Raw genomic sequence first — 22252 nt, forward strand, 5'->3', positions numbered from 1 at the left:
AGGCAAGATATCTCGCGAGATCTCCCACCATGGCAATCATAAGTGAACAGGCTATCTCTAAAAGATGCCGATTCTTCCTTTCGACAACCCCATTTTGGGCAGCAGTATTAACAGAACTGGTCTGGTGCCGGAGTCAGAGAGATATGTCTGAAATTCACCATCAATATAATCTGTGCCACTGTCACTGCGAAGGATCTTCAAAGTAGCATTGAACTAAGTCTTAATCATATTATGAAAATCACGAAAACATCAAAAAACCTCATTTTTTGTTTCAAAAGATAAATCCAAGTAAAACAAGAGTGACAATCAATAAAAGTAACAAAGTACCTATGGCCAGTAATAGACACACGTCGGCAAGGACCCCACACATCAATATGAATGAGTCCAAAAGGAAAGTAACTAAGTAAAATAAGTCTTCTTCACAAAAATGCAGGCTTCATAAAAAATTTCATCCTTTCGACAAGAAGAAACTAAATCGAGAAATACTCTCTTAAGAGTTCCTAAAGGGGGGTGACCAAGCCTACGGTGCCACTACTAAAGGTCGGATATTACCGAATGGACCTGATTAGGAGATGCAATCAGAGCAGAAGTACATCCTCCAATTGGCTCCAACAGATAAAGTCCATTGTGTAGTTTACCACGTCCAATCTCCTTCCCCATTACCAGATCCTAGAAGACACTGTAAAATGGGGAAAAAATCACTTTACAATTCATGTATAAGACTATTGATAGAGAGCAAGTTAGTAGAGAAAGAGGAAACGTGTAAAACTTTAGACAAAAAAAGTGATGGAGAATGCTGAATGGTCCCTTTTCCAGCAATGGAAGAACATGAGCAATCAGCAATTCGAACTTTATCTTTTCTGGAAGTTAGAGCATAATGTAAGAAAAAAGAGGATGAACCTGTTATATGATCTGTGGCTCCTGTATCAATGATCCAAGGAGCAGAAACTGAAGAAAGTTTTGTAGCCCATAAAAGTTTTACCTGAAGTAGCAAGGTAGGAGTTGGTATGGGTAGTAGAGAAAGCAGTAGTAGCTGTACCGATAGTAGAAGACTGCAGAATACGTCGTAGAGTAGCTAACTCTTCCTTTGAAAAACCAATGTCTGCAGAGGGTATTATGGAAACTGTCTCAGAAAGATTAGCTTTCAGTTTTCCCCTTCTTTATGCTCTTTTTTGCTCAAAATCAGCAGACTTCCCATGGAGCTTCCAACAATTGGCCTTGGTATGATATGGTTTGTGACAGTGCTCACACTTGACAATCTCCTTAGCCAAATCAAATTTAGTGCTAACAGACTGTAAGACTGATTTCTCCACAATAGGACCATGAAACATGGCTAATCGATGGCTTTCCTCACACTAAACAAGGGCATAAGATTGTTCGCGTGTAGGAAAGGGAGAATGACTTAATACTTGCACTCTGATCTAATCATACTCCACATTCAAACCTGCCAAGAAGTCATATACCCAAATCTTATCAACGTGCTTCCTAGAAGTAGTCAAATCATCTGGATTAGTGGGGTGATAATCCCCATAATGATCCAACTCTTGCCAAAGAGATCGCAACTCAACATAATATTAGGCCACAGTCAATTCCTTTTGGGTAGTCTCATGAAGCTTCTTTCGTAGCTCATAAACCTGTGCATCATTCCCCAACTGTCCATATGTTTCAGCAGTAGCCTTCCAGATTTAGACAACAGTATCAAGTAATAGGTATGCATGGGCAATATTTGGATTCATGGAATTCAAAAGGAATGACATAATAAGAGAGTCATTCGAGATCCATTTATCCTGTGAAACTCCTGTGGTAGTAGGTTTGATAGTTGTGTCTGTAATGTGTCCAACGTCCTCTTCTGGCAATAATAAGGTAAGCAGATTGAGACCAGATCAAATAATATGTTCCATTAAATCGTACAGAAAGAGGATAAAGAGTGGGGTAATGTTCGCAGTGGGAGCAGTAGTACCATTGGTAGTCGCCATGTTCAAAAAATTGGCTGCAGTTCTTCAGTCGTCACCCTTCAACAATAACTGAAACGTCGCAGAGTGTTCTTTCTTTCTTCTTCTTCTCTTTCTTTCTTTCTTTCTCTTTCTTTCTTTCTTTCTCTTTCTTTTTTTATCGGAAATTACAAATAAGTCACTGAAAAATCTGAATTTGCAATTAGGTCCCTGAAACTATGCAAATTTACACATAAGTCCCTAAAAATGTGTAAATTTGCAAATATGTCCCTACAAACATGCAAATTTACCAAAATATCCCTGAAAGAATGTAAATTTACAAACTAAACCCCTCAAACAGGAACGTCTCTTTCAGATGAAAAACAAGAAAAAAACGAAGAAATAACTCAATGTAGGTGCATGAGCAGCGGCAGTTGTAGGAGCAGTTGCAATTGCAGGAGCAGCGGCAGTTGCAGAAGCAGCAGTTGCAGTTGCTGTTGCAGAAGCAGCGGCAGTTGCAGAAGCGGCAGTGGCAGCGGCAGATTTCTTCTACTCTTCTTCTTTCCTCTTTTTTCTGTTCTTATTCTTCCCTATTCAAAGCGAGATGGAACTGAATCGAATTTCTTCTTCTCTTCTTCTTTCCTCTTTTTTCTGTTCTTATTCTTCCCTATTCGAACCGAGACATAACTGAAGAACTACCAGAAAAAGACCGTAGAACTGAATAATTGCGATGGGTTTACGATGGGTTTGAAAAAAATGAGAAGAAGAAGGTAGGTCTCTCTTCCCTAATCAAACTTAAGCTTTGATGCCATGTTGAGAAACACTATGTTGGTAGAATGGCTTATTGATCAGTGTGATCTCAAGCCCTCTATTTATAATAAACTAGAAAGAACACTATTACATAAATAACCTTGGGTAACAAGAAATAGAAATTTACATGAACAAAAACTCCAATAAATTTGAACTCCTAGTATAACTCAACCAACAAGCCGTGACTAAAGTATCCCTATCACACAAACAAACTCCAACAATAATACCATAGGGGCAGTTTACGAAAAGGATTGAACAATGAAGAACAGTGTAAGTGTGGCTGAATTTACTTACGTTGTTTTCAAAGTTGCTCTGTACATATAGGTTCTGTGGTTGAGAATTTAAACCATCATCTGCCATAAAGAAACTTCTATCAATGGTCTCTAGGTTGAATAGCCAAAGCTATATCAGGAAAAGTTTCCAAAGCTATACCTCTCTTAGGTCCTGGAGGATCATTCGGATTTTCAGTTGCCACCAGATCTTCCCACTCAAGAGTGTTAATCTCATGAAGTTCCAGCTCATGATTTCTGACAGTCATGCAATCACCAACCTCTTTTGATTCAACAGCACCTAATATTTTCAACAATAGAACATTAGAATATTACTAATATAAAGAACCATATCAATAAGATAATATCATTAATTATTTACACAATATATATATATATATAAAATCAATAAAAACACAAAATTCATGAACAAATCTAGGGTATCTTCCATCTTGATTGAAATACAAGGTTCCTTTTATTTACACAAAAAAGTTACAGCATAATCACAGGATGTTAATCTCACCAGCATAATCTGCCACAGAATCAACCCCAGAAGAGGCAGAGTTTCCTGAGCTGGAATTTGAATGAACAGGTGTAGTGGGAGAAGCCTGCAACTGTATTGCATTGCATGTTGTATATAAGAAATGCATCACTATCCTGACATTCACGGTAAACAAAAGCATAATAAACCAACAAACTAACCTCTAACGTTTCACGATAATGCACAAGGACGATGTGTTCTTGTTTCCTGTAGAAAAAGAGGGGGACCAGTAGTTTAGAAAAACTTAATTGAACACTAAATAGTAAATACAGAATATTATCTAACAACCACAAGAAAGAAAGAAAAGAAAAGAAAAGAAAAAAAAAATGGAAATGCAAATTACTCCTCACAAATAATTATACATACTTGTCAAGCAGCCAATAACACCTACGGACAAAGTTGGGGTTATCCTGGCCATGCGCATAGTAGACATGGATTCTTTCTTCATTACCAATCTGATGCATGGGTTCCAAGAAATACAAATATTTTAGAGTTACTGTGGTATGTATAACATTGGATTCCAAGAAAACACAACATAAGAAAAGAGAAGGTTGAGAAGTAGGAATATGCTAGCTTGAAAGTTTGTGTTGATGCTCCAAAAGAGATAAGCGACCACAGGAAAATAGTAATTTTTGAACAGAAAGTCATAGATACAAAATTAGGATGACATTTTCTTTATTCAACTACAAACTTAATAAACTTCAAGCAGACATATGTTGCCTACTAGAACAAGACAAACTGTATCAGATGGAAGTAACAAACTTTTAAGTGTTCATGAGCTTCTTTGATAGTCTTCCCATCTTTTTTCTTCTTCCAGTTATGGCCATCTTTGCGGAAGTTCCTCAGCATTTTACGGTCAAACAAAACAATTGTGCCACCTGAGTTTGGCAGAAAAAACATTGAAGGGTAAAATCATTATTCATCTCCATCCAAGTACATTAAAATAGGAGGAAACCCACAGATACATCTTATTTCAACTATAAGATCATTCTTATCTCCAAATGCATAGACATCAATGGAAGCTTAGCATGTAAAAGATATGGATGTTGCAAAATATTGCATGATGAGAATCCCTTTTAGACTGCAATGAGCAAAATTTGTGTGTCCTGTTCTATTAGATTTCCTAGTTCGTACATACTACAGAAAATAAAAAACTAGACATGGCACATTGTTAATGAAAAACTTGATGAAGTACAACTTGGAGAAAGTTTTAGTTATAGGATTGGATTTTGACACAGTTGATTTCTGGTAAGAGAAGAAGTGCACAACATTTTATGTACAAATTAGAGGGTAAGAACATTTAAAAAGAATGGAAGGAAATAAGACATTGAGAGACAAATAAAAACACTCACTGTAATGAAGCTTAGAGTCTCACTGGAATTAAACAAGGCTTGATGAGGTATCAATACCAATGAAACTATGAGTATTTTGAGTCAAATTCCTATAATCCTCACAGGTGCTCAAGAAGACTTCTTTCTCACAAGACAATATCAGATGAACAATCATCTGGCCTCGGCAGAAGACATTCGCATACAAGAAACCAGAAATTTGATATATAACTCTTCGGCTCTTCCAGCTCATCAAATGCCAGTCAACTTAGAAAACCAGTGTTAGCATTTCTATGTAACACTTCATTCCTGCACACAACTTACTTGTCCTCCAAAACTCTTTATCTCAGTTCCTAAGATGAGAAGTTCTAAGTTCTAACCACCTCAACACATATATTATGGCCCTCATAAATGCGCTGGCAAGCAAATTATGGGCCTAGGGTGACCAAAATAATACTTCCTTGAATTTCTGTATTCCCCAAAAGACCCAAATCTCAAAGTTAGATCTACATCAACCTAACACAAAGATCCGCCCATAACTTGGAGCACCATCCCCATGCATCGTCCCCTAGATTTGATCCAGGTTTCAGGTCAATTTGACCAGTAGAACCTGTTTCTTGAAAGTCCTGCCATCTCCCTAATACCCTAAAACCTTGTGTGGGGCCAAGAAACTCATATACTTAATGGATTTGTTTCAATACCCCACCTCACCCTATACACACCCTATCATCTCATCTAAAACTGCCATCCTTAAACCAATATTTGAGATAAACCTATTTTCAGCCCTACACAACCAGATCAATTTTTCAAGATTACCTTTTTCCTCAATTTCAGGTTGGTTTTCATGTAGATCTTGGGTTCCTGGCTCTCAATCTATGGAGGATACAACATATTCACATATGCTGATTGGGCGAACTGTCCAGATGACCACATGTGTACTTCTGGCTACTGCTTCTCCATTGGAGGAAATATTTTACTATGGTGTAGCAAGTAACAAGTTGTGGTTTATTGTTCCAACACCAAGACAGGATTCTGCACTAAGGCACATGGAATATGTGAGTGGTGGCTCAAGAGCCTTTTACAACGTTTTGGTATTGCTACATAGCTCCAGTTCTCCTACGGTTATGATGTCATAATGTGATAGCAAATCTGCTATTAGCATTGCCCACAAACCAGTACAGCATAACAAAACAAAGCATGTGGAAATTGATTTCAGTTCATCATAGAGAAGCTTGACCAAGGACTCAAATGTATTGCATTTGTTCAGTCTAAAGATCAGTTGGCTATTGTGTTTACCAAAGGGCTTGGGAGTAAGGCTTTCGACTCATATTTGATGAAAATTGGTCACGTATGACATCTATGTACCAGCTTATGGGGGAATGTCATATTATGAGCTTTAAAACCACTTGGGTATTCTTGAAATTCTGTTTCTGTTATGTTATAGGGGCCTACTTGTTATCTTCTTACTTCACTAATAATAAAGAGAATATGGATGTGCTCTCTCAAGTCTCAAGCCACAAGTCATTAATTTCCCCATTTTCTCTCATTCTCTCTTCTTCTTGGGCCACAAAAGATTTCTTTAATCCAATATGAAATCTATGTGAATATATACACTGCACCAAAGCCAAAACCAGAAGATTCCAGTTACAAAGATTCAGAATACGAATCCTTCAAGAGTCTATTCTGTCGTCTCTAATAGTCTAGGTGCTCAGCAAAAGCTTGAAAAGCTTATACAAATAGCTGAAAAAAACCTAGATATTAGGTGAAGATCCAACAAAACATTGGGATAAAAATGAGCTCAAAGCCATGTTTAGGATCAAAAACTCATAAAGGGGATTACAATCTAGAAAATGAAGCTGAGTTCTCCAAACAAATAAATGAACTTCTCTAAAAGAAGTTGATAAGACATTCTGCCAGCCCTCATAGATCTACAGCCTTTATGGTCAGAAACCATATTGAAATCAAACGGGAAAAGGCTAGAATGGTCACAAACTACAAAAGATTAAATGATAATACTGTCGATGATGGATACAACATACCCAGCAGAGACGTATTACTCAAACACATTCAAGGATGAAAATTTTTCAGCAAATTTGACAGTAAAAGCGGACACTGGCAAATTTGAATGCATGAAGATAGTATTCCATGGACAACATTCACATGTCCCAACAGACATTATGAATGGCTTGTCATGCCTTTTGGAGTGAAGACAAACCCTTCAATATTCCAAAGAAAAATGGATAATATTTTCGTCCTTATGACTATATTTTATTCTATATTGATTACATACTTGTTTGCTCCCCATACATTGGATGAACATTATAGTCATTTGCAGCTTGCTTCTCTTTATTTTTACAACATAGCCTAATAATTTCTCCAAAGAAAAAGGAATTATGCAAACAATATATTGATTTTTTGGGTACTTGCATCAGAAATGGTAAGATCAAACTTCAAGCCCACGTTGCCAAAAAGTAGTTAGAATTCTCTGACTAAATGAGGGTCTCAAACAACTTCAGAGTTTCCTTGTCCTGCTCAATTATGTCAGACCCTATATTTAGGGCTTGTTTAAGCTTACAGGACCCCTGTATAGTAAAACATCCAAAATGGACAAAGGCAATTCAACCATCAAGACTGAATTGGTCAAAGCCATAAGAGAAAAGGTCAAGCAATTACCAGAATTACAACTCCCTTTAGATTCCAACTATAAAATTGTAAAGACAGATGCATGCGAAGTAGGATGGGGAGCAATTCTTCTAGTTAAACCAAATCAGTATGCCTCTAAATCAGAAGAACAGGTGAGCACATATGTCAGTGATGAATACCATAACAAAGATCAGAATCTAACATCATTAAATTTTGAAATCTTAGGCGTAATTCATGCATTAAATGCCTTAGAGTATTTCTTTCTAAACCATTCACTATCCGTACTAACTGTGGAGAAATTGTCAAATTCTATCATAAGATGAATGAAAGAAAGCTCTCAACAAAAAGATGGTTAACTTTGTTGATATTGTTGAAGGCAATGGTTTTAAAATTCAATTGAATACATCATAGGTAAAGATAATAAAGTTGCGGACCTCTTGTCAACAAGTAACATTTGTTTATCTTATAGGATACAAATTGCTTTATCCTCAAAATGGAAATACAATTAGGAGCAACAAGACTAGAAAAGAGGCAAGAGCCTGTTTAAAGGGATAAATTCTTACTTGAGGATTCTCAACAATGTTTACTGGACAACCTCTAGTGACAAGAAAAAATCCTCAAAAATTCAATGAAGTTTGCATGCTTTGGTTTGGTATCTCAACAAAATGCCATTAACCCCAGTGGAAAAACACTTCTCTTATTATTGCGTGTTCAGAGGAAGAACAAAATAAGTTTCTAAAAAATGGAGTGAAGTATGCTAGAGTGTGAACAATTTTTCTAAGGCATGGTACAAAGGTTTTTACTCATTGTATGAAGCATTAGTGGCCTGGAGAAAGCATGTAGGAATAAATTTTAACATTGTTAATGATATCAAAAATACTCCTTCTAGTTCAACCAATCCTATGCAAAATACAAGGTCCCCTTCTTTGCACAACCAATGCATGCATACTTTTCAAAATTTAGGGATCTGCGATTCTACATCTCAACAAGATGAAGAATGCACCAGATCCAGGTTTTTCTTCTTTCTTGAAATAGTTTTCTCCTACTTTGCTAGTTTTCCCAAAATTTTAAAAATAATTAACTCATTAGGAAAAGGAGAATTGGAGAAAAATATCTGTTATACAAAAATATCTCAATCATGTTGCTACTTTCCTAGGAAACATCCAATGATAACAGCTCATGCAAACACCTTTTGGAATCAAAATCTGCAAGGTACTGCATATATAAAGCTTCAGTTTAGATGAATAAATTTCAGCCCAGGTCTACCAAGAAATCGAAATAACGGCAACCCTATCACTAGATCATGAAATGTTAAGTGAAATCCTCTTTAACCAAATTGAACAACTTGAAGATTTTGGAAGACAATTGGAGATCACTTGTTTACAACTGGATGACTCGGGATATCTCTATATCAAGGTTTCAATCAAAAGCATCCCTCTAGAGTGGATCCTTGGCATTGAACCTGCACAACAATACATAATTTGTCGAGGATATACAAAAGACCCAAATTATCAGTCTCATATACCTCTCAGGCGTGTTCTTACTCTTTGGAAAAACAAGTCAGACATTGGTGTGCTCATATATTTGCATATACTGATCATCAAGTAAGAAACAACAATTACAAAGCAATATCTAAAAATCAGGTTCATAAAACATATGTGCATGTTGATCTAGAGGTTCCTGATGTTCGGTTCTATCGACAGATGCAATATGAAAAGTTAAAGATCCTTAATCTGGATTGGTTCAATGAAGACATTATCACTTTTACAGATGCACCAGCAGGAGTAAATGATGGAGGATTGTCTAAAATGATAACCTTATTGAAGATTGTATAAATGATATTGGCATGAAAAATCTCAACAACATAATGAAGAAGTAAGTGGCATCCCAAAAGGGCACCACCCTTATGACATCATGGACCCCACAACAATGACCGTCTAATCGACTGCAACCATAAAGTACATGTGTCGGTTGTTGTACACAACTTTTCAATTTTCCTAAAGTTGCCCTTATATTAAAAATATCCAAGGGCATTAAAGTCTTCAACCCTTTGTCCCTAGGCTATAAAAATCGAGTTGTGCCTCAGTCTTAAGTATTTTGAAAAAAACTCTCGAGTCCTAGAAATCTCTCCGCAAGAGAATCTTGTTCTATCTCAGAGTTCTTTTTCTATTGAGTCCTTGTAATATACAGTGTAAAGTCTTATAAGCCGTTAGCGAAGGGTGAAAAGCCTCGGCTCCTATATAGCGTCTCTAGTAGTCCTCCGGCATCTACCAATCTTCTTCTACTGGTAAAAGGTTGTAACTTTTTCTTTAGCTAATATATTTTCTTCTTTGAGTGATTTTCTCTTTAACATGGGATCATTGAGGAAGACCCAAGACTTGGCAGCTTGTAAGTCCAACCTATGGGCATGACCTATGGTCACTCATGTATACTTTTAAATTTTCCATAATTATGTTGTTGTTCCATCGTTAAAAATTAGAACCTTGTGCTACTATTGTTTTCTATTGACATTAGTACATTGTTATTCTATTTCTGAAGTGGAAAAGACATAAGGCCGTACCATCGGAAAAAGTATATGTTTAGACATAGAGGACATTGAGAGGAGAAGTTTGACACATAGCTGAGTAGGTAAGCACCAAGGTTGCAAGGTCAGAGGACTACTAGTGACGATGGAAGTCCATATTGGCTTTAGGATCTCGTTTTAAGCGATCCAGTCACCATTTGTGGTTTGGCACAATTGAACAGGCCAAAAAAATTTGAAGTTGTTTGAGACCCTCGATTTTGTTATCTTTTTGACAATATCGGCATAAAGCTTGGTCTTACCATTTCCAATGCAAGTACCCAAAAAATCAATATATTGTTTGAACAATTCCATTTTCTGTTAATGGAGAAATTATTAGGCCATGTTGTAAAAATAAAGAGAAGCAAGTTTGTGAATGATCAGAATGTTCATCCAGTGTATAGGAGCAAACAAGTCTATCATCAATATAGACTAAACTATAATCATAATGACGGAAAATAATATCCAATTTTCTTTGGAATATTGAAGTGATTGTCTTCAATCCAAAAGGCATAACAAACCATCATCCATAATGTATGTTGGGACATGTGAAAGTTGTCTATGGAATAATATCTTCATGCATTCAAATCTGCAAGTATCTACTTTTGCAGTCAAATTTGCTAAAGATTTTCATGTTTGAAAGTGGTTGAGTAATACATCTGCTGGGTATGTAATATCCATCATCAACAGTATTATCATTTAATCTTTTGTAGTTTACAACCATTCTAGCATTTTCCCGTTTGATTTCAGCATGGTTTCCGACCATAAAGGTTGTAGATCTATGAGGGATAGCTGATGTCTTATCAACTTCTTTTTGAGAAGTTTATTTATTTGTTTGGAGAACTCAGCTTAGTCTTCTAGAGTGTAATCCCCTTTATGAGTTCTAATAATATACTCAGGGTTTTTTATCCTAAACATAGCTTTGAAATCATTTTTATCTCAAAGTTTTGTCGGATCTTTTCCTAATATCTGGGGTTTTCAGCTATTTGTATAAGCTTTTTGAGTTTTTGTTGAGCACCTAGACTATTAGAGATGACAGGGATTATTCAGATTCTTAAAGAATTCGTATTCTGAATCTTCATAATTGGAACCTTCTGGTTTTGGTGAAGTGACTCAAATACATATGAGTAGACATGCACAACTCTAGCACCCAAAAAGGGGAAATGCTGGAAGTAACATTTGCACACAATTAAACCATATTCTTTTGAGAAACATATACCCAGACTTCAAGCTTATAGTCACTTAGCAATCTAAAAAACCGAGGTGAACAAGGTTTCTCCGACTAAAGGCATCATCAAGGAAATGAGTTAATGATCCTGTCCACTTGGATCTCCACATAGGCTGGGCCCCCATGTTGGCAATGACAGAATAAAATAGAAAAAACTACAACAATTCATTGGTTGGTGAAGCAATTTCCCTGGTAATGATAAAGAGGCTAGAATTTTGAGGTTTTTTATTATTTTGAGAATTTTTTTATGCTCCCTTGTATTATAATCCCTATTTTTTACAAAATTACTATTACCCCCTAATTTCTTATGGTGTTAAAAAATTATTAAGTTTGGATGTACAACATCTGTTTACCCTTTATATTATTATTATTTTAAATTTCAAAGAGTGAGACTTTTATGAGATGATGTATAGCGTAAATAAGTAATAACAAACTTGAAGAATCCATATGAGATTAGGGTGAACCTGAAGCCTTTTCAAACGGCCACGTTCTCTATCCTCAAACGGCTACGTTCTCCCTATCTCCAAATGGTGCAATCTCTTCAACTAGTAGGTTCTCTCAATCTCAGCTGAATTCTTAATCAACTTATCTTTCCCAATGTTGTTCACCTGTTAGCTTCTCGTACTTGATTTATTCTTTTCTCGAGGCTTCTTCTAATGAATTCTCCTTAAGTTTATGTAGCTAAGTTTACGTCTACTCTTTGTAGATTTTGGAGCAAAATGGCCCTAAGTTTCAGGAATACGTTAGCTATTTACTTTAGGAATGTTGCTTGAGAATCTGCTTGCCCCGCTTGTAACCAGATCCTCCACACAATGGAGGTTTTCGTCCATCATTTCCAAAACACTCATTAAGTCCGATATAATTATTGTCGGCAAGCCTATAGGGATTCATCTCTAATTTGGATGGGAGGAATCAACGATAGGTTCAACTTCCATATGGAAATACTCCCACAACAACTCTATGTCTTCCGTTGTCCCTATTGTCCTAATAAGGAGAGCCCCCAAGCTGATACAGTTGCAAAACACCTCCGCAATGTACACCCTGTGACGTATGATCTGTGTGATATAATGAACATCTACAAGGCCAAGACAAAAATGTATATGCTATAGGCCTCCGCAATGCCAGTCTTCATAAATCTACACAAAGGAATCTCTATAGGCTTCCCAACAGTAATTATATTGGGCTTGGTGAACATTTTGAAAATGATGGACGAAAGCCTTCATTGTGTGGAGGATCTGGTTACAAGTGGGGCAAGCATATTCTCCAGCAACATTCTTAAGAGTAAATGGCTAACGTATTCCTGAAACTTGGGGCTACTTTATTCCGAAATCTACAAAGAGGAGACCAAAACTTAGCTACATTAACTTAAGGAGAATTCATTAGAAGAAGCCTTGAGAAAAGAATAAATCAAGGAAGAGAAGCTAACGGGTGAACAACATTGGGAAAGATAAGTTGATTAATAATACAATCAGCTGAGAAAGAGAGAACCTACCAGTTGAAGAGTTTGCATTGTTTGAAGACAAAGAGAACGTAACTGTTTGAGGATAAAGAGAACATGGCCGTTTGAAAAGGCTTCAAGTTCACCCTAATCTCATTGGATTCTTCAAGTATGCTTAAGTTTGTTATTACTTATTTAGCCGCTACATCATCTCATCAAAATCTCACTATTTGAAATTTAAAATGATAATAATATAAAAGGTAAATAGATATTGTACATCTTTTCACTTCTTAGATGTTGTACATCCAAACTTAATAATTTTTTAACACCATAAGAAATGAGGGAAATAATAATTTTGTAAAAATAGGGTTTAATTAATAATTAAATTATACTACAAGGGAGCATAAAAAAATTCTCAAAATAATTTTAAAAAAAAAATTAAAAAAAAAAAACTCAAAATTCTAGCATGTTTATCATTACTAAGGAAATGACTTCATCAACCAGTGAATTGCCATAGTTTTTATATTTTATTCTGTCATTGCCTACATGGGGGGCCACCCAACGTGGAGATCGGAGTGGATAGGATCATTAACCCATTTCTCTGATGATGCCTCTAGCCGGAGGAACCTTGTTCACCTTGGTTTTTAAGGTATTTAAATGACAATAAGCTTAAAGCTTGGGTGTACGTTTCTCAAAGAGAATATGGGTTAATTGTGTGCAAACGTTACTTCCAGCAATTCCCCTTTTTGGGTGCTAGAGTGGTGCATGCCTATTGATATGTATTCAAAAATTAGAGTTGTGCATGTCTATTTGACAGTTGTGCATGTCTATTTGACAATTGCTTCACAGTCAGCACCAATAGTGAATGGTTTAGAAAGAAATAATCCAAAGACATTATGTGCATGAATTATGCCTAAGATTTCAAAATCTAATGAAGTTAAATTCTGATCTTTGCTATGGTATTGACCACTGGCATATCTACTTTCCTATTCTTCAGATTTAGAGTAAGGAAGGAAATATTGGCGCTATTGAAGCTGGCGACACGAAAAGGGGCAGCGGTACAACTTTTATTAAGTGTTGACAAAAATTTACCAAGACATCTGCGATTTGTCATTTTTATCAAAATCACGTGATATTTTGGCGGTTTTTCACAGAACTACAAACGAAAATTCAGACGAATGTATACAGGACCCTCACAAGAAGTTCTGGCGAGCAGCTTACTAAACTCTAGCACAATGGAAGCACAATGAGCCTACACGGGTTTTGGTAGTATTTCCTCATTCTATATGAGAAAAAGCCAAATTGAATCCTTTGCGCACTGCTTGTTCCTTTAACCAGAGAAAGGAAGAGCATTACAAGAGCAGTGGGAGCACCAGCGGACTTAAAGATCTGAATATGCCCAAAAGCGATTTCATAATCGTCCCTGGAGTCAACTTCAAGAACTCCTCGACTTGGGCTCTAGTGTATCTGTAGGAACGCGGTGGCTGGATTGATTCCTTTCTACAAAGTCGACAAATAAAGGAAACCAAATCATTGACAACTTGTCCGGGAACAAGGATACTTTGTGCCTCTCATTCGTCCAACGAGCAAAAGACTAGCATCGATCTAAATACCACACTGGGAAAGCAATTGTTCCCACTGCAACTACTTCCCTCGGTACATCAAACGTAACTCCATCATGGGAATTCAGGTAATATTACGAACCCGTTCATGCAAAAAATCAAGTGAAAAATGGGCAAGTATGTCAAAATACCCTAGCTTATTCGTTGGAATCCCAATAAAACCCAGGTCAAATGTTGCAAAAATTTCAGCGATAAGTTGGGTTTCGAGGGTTGGACCTTAATTTAAAGGCATACTAATTTGGTTTAACCAGAAGAATCGCTCCCCATCTTGCTTCGCATTCATCTATTTCTATAAATTTATAATCAGAGTCTAAGGGCAATAGTAATTTTGGTGATCGTTAGACCTTTTCTTTATGGCTTTGACCAATTCACAGTCCTAATGGTTGAAATGCCTTTGTCAATTTTTGGACATTTTACTATATAGTGGTCCTGTAAGCTTATAGCTTAGACAAGTCCTAATTCCTAAATATACGGAAAATATTATCCATTTTGTCGGATATTGGCAGATTCGAATGCATAAAGATAGTATTCCATGTACAACATTCACATGTCCCAATGGATATTATAAATGGCTTGTTATGCCTTTTGGATTGAAGACAGACCCTTCAATATTCCAAAGAAAAATGGATAATATTTTCCATCCTAATGACTACATTTTAGTCTATATTGATGATATATTTGTTTACTTCCATACATTGGATGAACATTATGGACATTTGCAAACTTGTTTCTCTTTATTTTTACAACATGGACTAATCATTTCTCCAAAGAAAATGGAATTTTGCAAATAGTATATTGACTTTTTGGGTACTTGCATCAAAAATTGTAAGATCAAGCTTCAAGCCCATATTGTCAAAAAGGTGTTAGAATTCCCTAACAAAATCAAGGGTCTCGAACAACTTTAGAGTTTTCTTAGCCTGCTTAATTATGCCAGACCAAAAATGATAACTCGATCACTTAAAACGAGATCTTGGAGCTAGTAAAGACTTCTCTATCATCACTAGTAGTCATGTGCCCTCAGCCCTCACAACCTTGGTGCACAACTTCTCAGCTAAGTGTCATACTTCTCCCCTCAACACCTTTATGGCTAAAAGGGCATTTTTATCGATGGTACAGCCTTATGTCTTTTGCACTTTAGAAACATAATAACATTATACTAATGTCAATAGGAGACAATGGTAGCACAAGGTTCTAATTTTAACGACGGAACAACAGCGGAATCATGGAAACTTTTAAGAGTATACACGAGTGACCAAAGGTCATGCAGCTTGGACTTACAGGCTGCCAGGTCTAGGGTCTTCCTCAATGATCCCACGCTAAAGAGAGAATTACTCAAAGAAGAAAATATATTAGCAAAGGATAAAGTTACAAGCTTTTACCCGTAGATGCAAGAGGACCACTAGAGACATTATACACAAGTCAAGGCTTTTCACCCTTCGCCGACGGCTTATAAGACTTTACACTGTATATTACAAGAAGACTCGACAAAAAAAAGAACTCGAGATAGAACAAGATTAGATACTCTTGCAGAGAGACTTCTAAGACTCACAGAGTTTATCCGGAATACTTAAGACTAAGGCACAGCTCGATTTTTATAGCCTAGGGACTAATGACTAAAGACTTTAAATGCCCTAGAATATTTTTAAAGTAAGGGAAACTTTAGGAAAATTGAAAATTTTTCTACAGTAACGGACACGTGTGCTTTATGGTTGTAGTCAATTAAACAGTCATTGTCGTGGGGTCCATAATGTCGTAAGGCAACGCCCTTTTGGGATGCCCTTAAATCTCCATCATGTTGTTGAGATTTTCTATGCCAATATCATTTAGACAATCTTCAATAAGGTTATCATCAAGCCATCCTTCATCATTTACTCCTTCTAGTGAATCTGGATAAGTGATAATATCTTCATCGAACCAACCCAGATAAAGGATCTTTAACTTATAATATTGTGTCCATCAACAAAACCAACTACCAGGAACCTCTAGATTTGCATGCACATAATTTTATGAACCTAATTTTCAGCAATTAACTTGTAATTGTTGTTTCTTACTTGATGATCAATATAGGCAAATACATGAGCACGCCAATGCTTAACTTGTTTCTACCGGGAGTAAGAACACAATTGGGAGGTATATAAGACTAATAATTTTTGCTCTTTTGTATATCCTCGACAAATTGTGTAATGTTGTGCAGGTTCAATGCCAAGGATCCACTCTGGTGGGATGCTTTCCTTCAAAACCTTGATATAGAGATATCCCAAAGTCACCAGTTGTAAACAAGTGATCTCCAATTGTCTTCCAAATTCTTTAAGCTGTTCAATTTGGTCGAAGAATATTTCACTTAACATTCCATAATCTAGTAACAGGGTTGCCATTATTTTAATTTGTTAATGGACCTGGGGTTGGAATTTATTCATCTAAACTGAAGCTCTATATATGCAGTATTGCTGTCGATTCTAATTCTGATGTCTGCATGAGTTGTTATCCCTGGATGTTGTCCCGAGAAACTAGCAACATGCTTGAGATATTATTGCATAACAGATGTTTTTCTCTAATACTCCTTTTCCTTAAATGACTTAATCATTTTTTAAATTTTGGGAAAAACCAGCAAAGTAGGAGAAAACTGTTTCTGAAAAGAAGGAAAACCTGGATCTAGAGCATTCTTCATCCTGTTGAGATGTAGAATCATGGATCCCAAAATTTTGAGAAGTATGCATACATTGGTTATGCAAAGAAGGTTAACCTGCGTTTTGCACAAGATTGGTTGAACTATAAGGAGTATTTTTTATATCATCAGCAATGTAAAATTTGTTCCTACATCTACAGCCTGCTAATGCTTCATGCAATGTTTAAAAACCTTTGTACTATGTCTCAGAAAAATTGATCACACTCTCGCATACTTCACTCCATTTTCTAAAAACTCCTTTCGTTCTTCCTCTGAAAACTCAATAATAAAATAAGTGTTTTCCGACTAAGGTTACTAGCATTTTGTTGAAATACCAAGCCAGAGCATACAAAACTCTATTGAATTTTTGAGGATTTTTTCTTGTTAGCTAGAGGTTGTCCAGTAGAGATTTATGAGAATTCTAAAGTAAGAATTTATGCCTCAACAGGCACTTGCCTCTTCTCCAGTCTTGTTGCTCCAAATTGCATTTCCATTTTAAGGATAAAACAATTTGTATCATACAAGATAAACAAATGTTACTTGTTCAGGAGCCTAGACAAGAGGCCTACAGCTTTATTGTCTTTACCTTTAATGTATTCAAATTGAATTTTAAAACCATTGCCTTCAACAATATCAACAAAGTCTAACCATCTCTTTTGTTGAGAGCTTTCTTTCATTTATCTTGTGATATGTAAAGGATAAGTCTCTGAATTTAAATTCAAATTCAAATCCACCGTAACTAACTCTATTCTCGATTGATCTTATCTCCAACCAATCAAGAAGAGTTTGAATTATAGTTGAAGTATCAACAAGTTGTAGAGTTTGATTGTAAACAAATTGTAATTCAAATTCAAATATTTGAATTGTAATTCAAATTCAAATATTTGAATTGTAATTCAAATAATATTAATATACATCTCCCACTCACTAATCATAATGTGGAAGAATTCTCTCTCAAACAAAACTCTAACTTGGTATTAGTTTTTCAGCCTCTGACCGCCGTCTACACGATCCTCAGGACCAGCTCCACCACAGCCATGGCTTCTTCTCTGATTTCACCTACCAACATCGTTTCTCTCTTACCTATAAAGCTTGATCGAAGCAACTATCTCCTTGGAAATCGCAATTTCTTCCTCTACTTCATGCACATGACCTTTATGGCTATGTCGATGGAACCAATCCAGCTTCTCCTAAAACCATACCCAATCCCTCCACCACATCACCCACATCAACCTCCATTCCTAACCTGCATATTCTCAATGGCGCAAGCAAGACCAGATGATCTTATCTTGGATCATCTCCTCCCTTTCTGAAAGTGCTCTTTCTCAAATTGTTGGTCTCACCACTTCCCACGTTGCTTGGAATTCCCTTGAACGGACTTATGCCTCCCAATCTCAAGCCCGCATAATGCAATTGAAATACCAACTCTTCCAAATTCGCAAAGGCCACTCTTTTATGGCCGAGTACGTTCAGAAGATTAAATCTATTGTTGATCATCTTGCCTCCGCTGCTCACTCAGTTTCGATGCTGAATATTATCCTCACAATGCTTCGTGGCCTAGGCCACGAATATGAATCATTTGCTATGTCAATTACCTCCCGTCTTGACCCTCTTCCCCTTGATGATTTCATAGGCCTTTTACTGAATCAATAACTCTTCAAAGATCAAACAAGACAACAACTTGACTTGCCTTCATTAGAAGTTAATCTATCTACCAGATCAACCCCCCACCCACTAACCGAAATCGTGGCCCCTTTCACAGCTATGGCAGAGGACAAGCTCGAGGTTACTACAATCGTGGTCGACATGCAAAACATCTTCCACCTCTCCTCCCTACCCCTATGGTTGCTTGTCAGATTTGCAACAAAACTAATCATACAATGGTGCAATGTTATTTTCGTTATGCACCAGGTGACAATGCCTCCAAGCTGAATTCTTCTCCAGAAACTTTCTTGGCAGGACCCACGGCTTCATTTTATCCTTCTTGGTACCCTGACTCAGGTGCCACTCATCATGTTATGTCCAAAATGTAACCCACATGGATACAACAATGCCTTACCATGGTATTGATCAACTTCACATTGGTAATGGCTCAAGTTTGCATATAAAAAATATTGGAACTGCTTCTCCATCAACGCCTTCAAAAAGTCTTACTTTATCTAAAGTGCTACATGTTCCTTGTATTACTAAAAATTTGCTCTTTGTGAGTAAATTTACACGTGATAATGATGTTTATGTGGAATTCATCCAAGTTCTTGCTTTAAAAAGGATCTCAAAACAGGGACTGTTCTACTTCAAGGATCAATTGAAGTTGGCCTCTATCGCTTCCATCCACCATCCGCATCTCCCTCTGTTCATCTCACTGAACGTGTGTCTCAAGAAGTGTGGCATGACCGATTAGGGCATCCGTTGAAGAGAACTTTGGAATCTCTCTTTCGCAGTTCTGGCCTGCACCAACCGTCATCTACTTCACCATTTTTGTGTGTCCTATGCCAGATGGGAAAATCGCATAAATTGCCTTTCAAGTTGAATAAATCAAGGGCAATATCTCCATTCCAATTATTGCACTCTGATATTTGGGGCCCCTCTCCATCACCATCTACGCAAGTTTATAGTTATTATATTTCTTTCTTAGATGATTACAGCAGATTTACATGGATTTTTCCACTTGTACGTCGTTCTGATGCAATTTCAATATTCAAGAAATTCTATTATTATGTAGCCAATGTCTTTAATTCCAAGATTCAAGTTTTTCAATCTGATGGTGCCAAAGAATATGAATATTTTGATCATTTTTGTAAAGAGAATGGTATATCTCATCAGTATTCATGCCCACACACTTCTGAACAAAATGGGAGAGCAGAACGGAAGCATAGACATATAGTAGAAACAGGCCTCACTCTTATGCTCGTGCTTCAGTCCCCCTTATTTTCTGGCCAGCCGCCTTTGAAACGGCCGTCTTCTTAATTAACTGAATGCCTACACCAATAATTGGGAATAAATCTCCATTTCAGGTGTTATATCACAAAGATCCAGATCTTTTATTTCTCAGAATCTTCGGATGTGCATGTTTTCCTTAGTTACGGCCTTATAACAAAAACAAGTTGCAATATCGCTCCAGGCAAAGTATCTTTCTTGGATACAGCAACTCACACAAGGGGTATGTATGTTATGATCCAACTCTTGGCCGATCCTACATCTCTAGACATGTAGTTTTTTATGAAAGCAAGTTTCCCTTTGCCACTGAACCTGTTAACCACCCTTCCCGCTCTCACTACACTCCCACCATAGTTACAGCTGATAATCTATTTTCAAATTCAAATTCAAATTATGAAATCTCACATCCCATCCGAAATTCCAATTCAAATTCAAATTTTGAATTTTCCCACCCCACCCAAACTTCGAATTCAAATTTTGAACTCTCCTTTCCCAGTCGAAATTCAAATTCAAATTTTGAAATTTCGGAAACTCTATCTCAACCCCTCCCTACACCCGAAACCCTAGCCCATAACTCACCTGCACCATCCCAACCAACTCAACCTCAACCTTACCATGTGCAAACCCGATCCAAAACGGGTCATCCTAAACCCATCTCTAAACTGAACCTCCTAGTCACCTCTTTTGTTGATAATCTTGAAACAGAACCCACCTCATATACCACTGCCAGTAAAGACCCCAAATGGAGGCTTGCTATGAGTGACGAATTTGATGCTCTCTTACGTAATGGTACTTGGAGTCTAGTTCCTCATCAGCCCCACATGAATTTGATTGGAAATAAATGGTTTACAGAATCAAACGAAACAGTGATGGCTCTATTTCACGTTATAAGTATCGTTTGGTCGCCAAGGGATTTCATCAGCGTGAAGGAATTGATTATTTTGACACTTTTAGTGCCGTTGTCAAACCTACAACCATATGCTTGATTCTATCGCTAGCAGTTGCCCAAGGATGGACTCTTTGCCAATTGGGTGTTCAAAATGCATTTTTAAATGGTGAATTATCTAAGGAGGTTTACATGGTTCAACCACAAGGTTTCATTGATCCAAAGAGACCTACTTATGTATGTCACCTTCAGAAAGTTTTATATGGTTTAAAAAAGGCCCCTAAGGCATGGTCTCATTGGCTTGGCAGTTATTTACTCACTCTGGGATTCTCACAGTCCTCATCTGATACAGCACTAAGTTAATTCTGTCATTATGGCCATTGGCAAGGAATTCGCCATCAAAGATCTCGGTGACTTAAACTACTTTTTAGGGGTCGAGGTCACTCGCTCATCTCACAGTTTACATCTCTGCCAGTCAAAATATTCTTCAAATCTTTTGCGAAGGACCAATATGCATGAAGCAAAATCAGTAGCAATCCCGGCCTCCATCACCAAAGCAACATCTGAGGAACCTCCCCTCTATGATGATCTGTCTCAATATAGAAGTACAGTGGGTGCCCTTCAGTATTTGACTCTCACACGCCCTAATATAGCATTTGCTGTCAATAGGGTTTGTCAATATATGCATCGCCCTACAATTGATGATTGGGATGAGGTTAAGCGAATTCTTCGTTATTTAAAAGAGACCCCATCCCATGGAATTCTATTTCGGCCAACAACTAATCTTTTTCTCACTGCATTTAGTGATGCGGACTGGGCCGATTCAACTATTGATCGACGATCTACAAGTGGCTACTGTATCTACTTGGGCCCTAACTTGATCTCTTAGAGTTCCAAGAAACAACCCACTGTGGCCCGCTCCTCTACAGAATCTGAGTACAAAAGGGTTGCTAATGCTACCGCTGAGTTGATATGGTTACGTCAGCTACTGATTGAACTTGGGGTTGTCACTTCTGCACCAACTCTATACTGCGATAATATTGGAGCTACTTACCTTGCTGCTAATCCGGTCTTTCATGCACGAACCAAACACATCGAGATTGACTATCATTTTGTTCGTGAACAAGTCGCCACCAAAAATCTTTTAATCCGATTCATTCCCACAGGAGACCAAATCGTAGACATTCTCACCAAAGGCTTATCTGCTCCAAGATTCAAATTTTTAAAATCCAAGCTCACTGTCTGTTCTCAACCAATGACCTTGTGGGGGAGTGTAAAGGATAAGTCTCTAAATTCAAATTCAAATTCAAATTCAAATCCACCGTAACTAACTATATTCTCGATTGATCTTATCTCCAACCGATCAAGAAGAGTTTGAGTTATAATTAAAGTAT

At 37.0% G+C, this 22252-nt stretch overlaps 1 protein-coding gene across 1 annotated transcript in view; it reads right to left on the reverse strand.

Moving 5' to 3' along the window:
• LOC149019535 (calmodulin-binding transcription activator 5-like) overlaps nucleotides 1-22252 on the reverse strand; it is an 80318-nt gene that overhangs the window by 54091 nt on the left and 3975 nt on the right. The window contains exons 3-8 of the mRNA XM_089153530.1: nucleotides 4314-4429; nucleotides 3918-4006; nucleotides 3713-3758; nucleotides 3534-3624; nucleotides 3174-3311; nucleotides 3036-3094 (exon numbers count right to left, since the gene is read on the reverse strand). Coding sequence (XP_089009656.1) covers nucleotides 3036-3094; nucleotides 3174-3311; nucleotides 3534-3624; nucleotides 3713-3758; nucleotides 3918-4006; nucleotides 4314-4429 — 539 coding nt within the window. The remainder of the gene's footprint in view (nucleotides 1-3035; nucleotides 3095-3173; nucleotides 3312-3533; nucleotides 3625-3712; nucleotides 3759-3917; nucleotides 4007-4313; nucleotides 4430-22252) is intronic.

Source organism: Hakea prostrata, chromosome 4, assembly GCF_041222555.1.
Source record: "Hakea prostrata isolate BN-2017 chromosome 4, UWA_Hpros_2, whole genome shotgun sequence".
NCBI classification, from domain to species: domain Eukaryota; kingdom Viridiplantae; phylum Streptophyta; class Magnoliopsida; order Proteales; family Proteaceae; genus Hakea; species Hakea prostrata.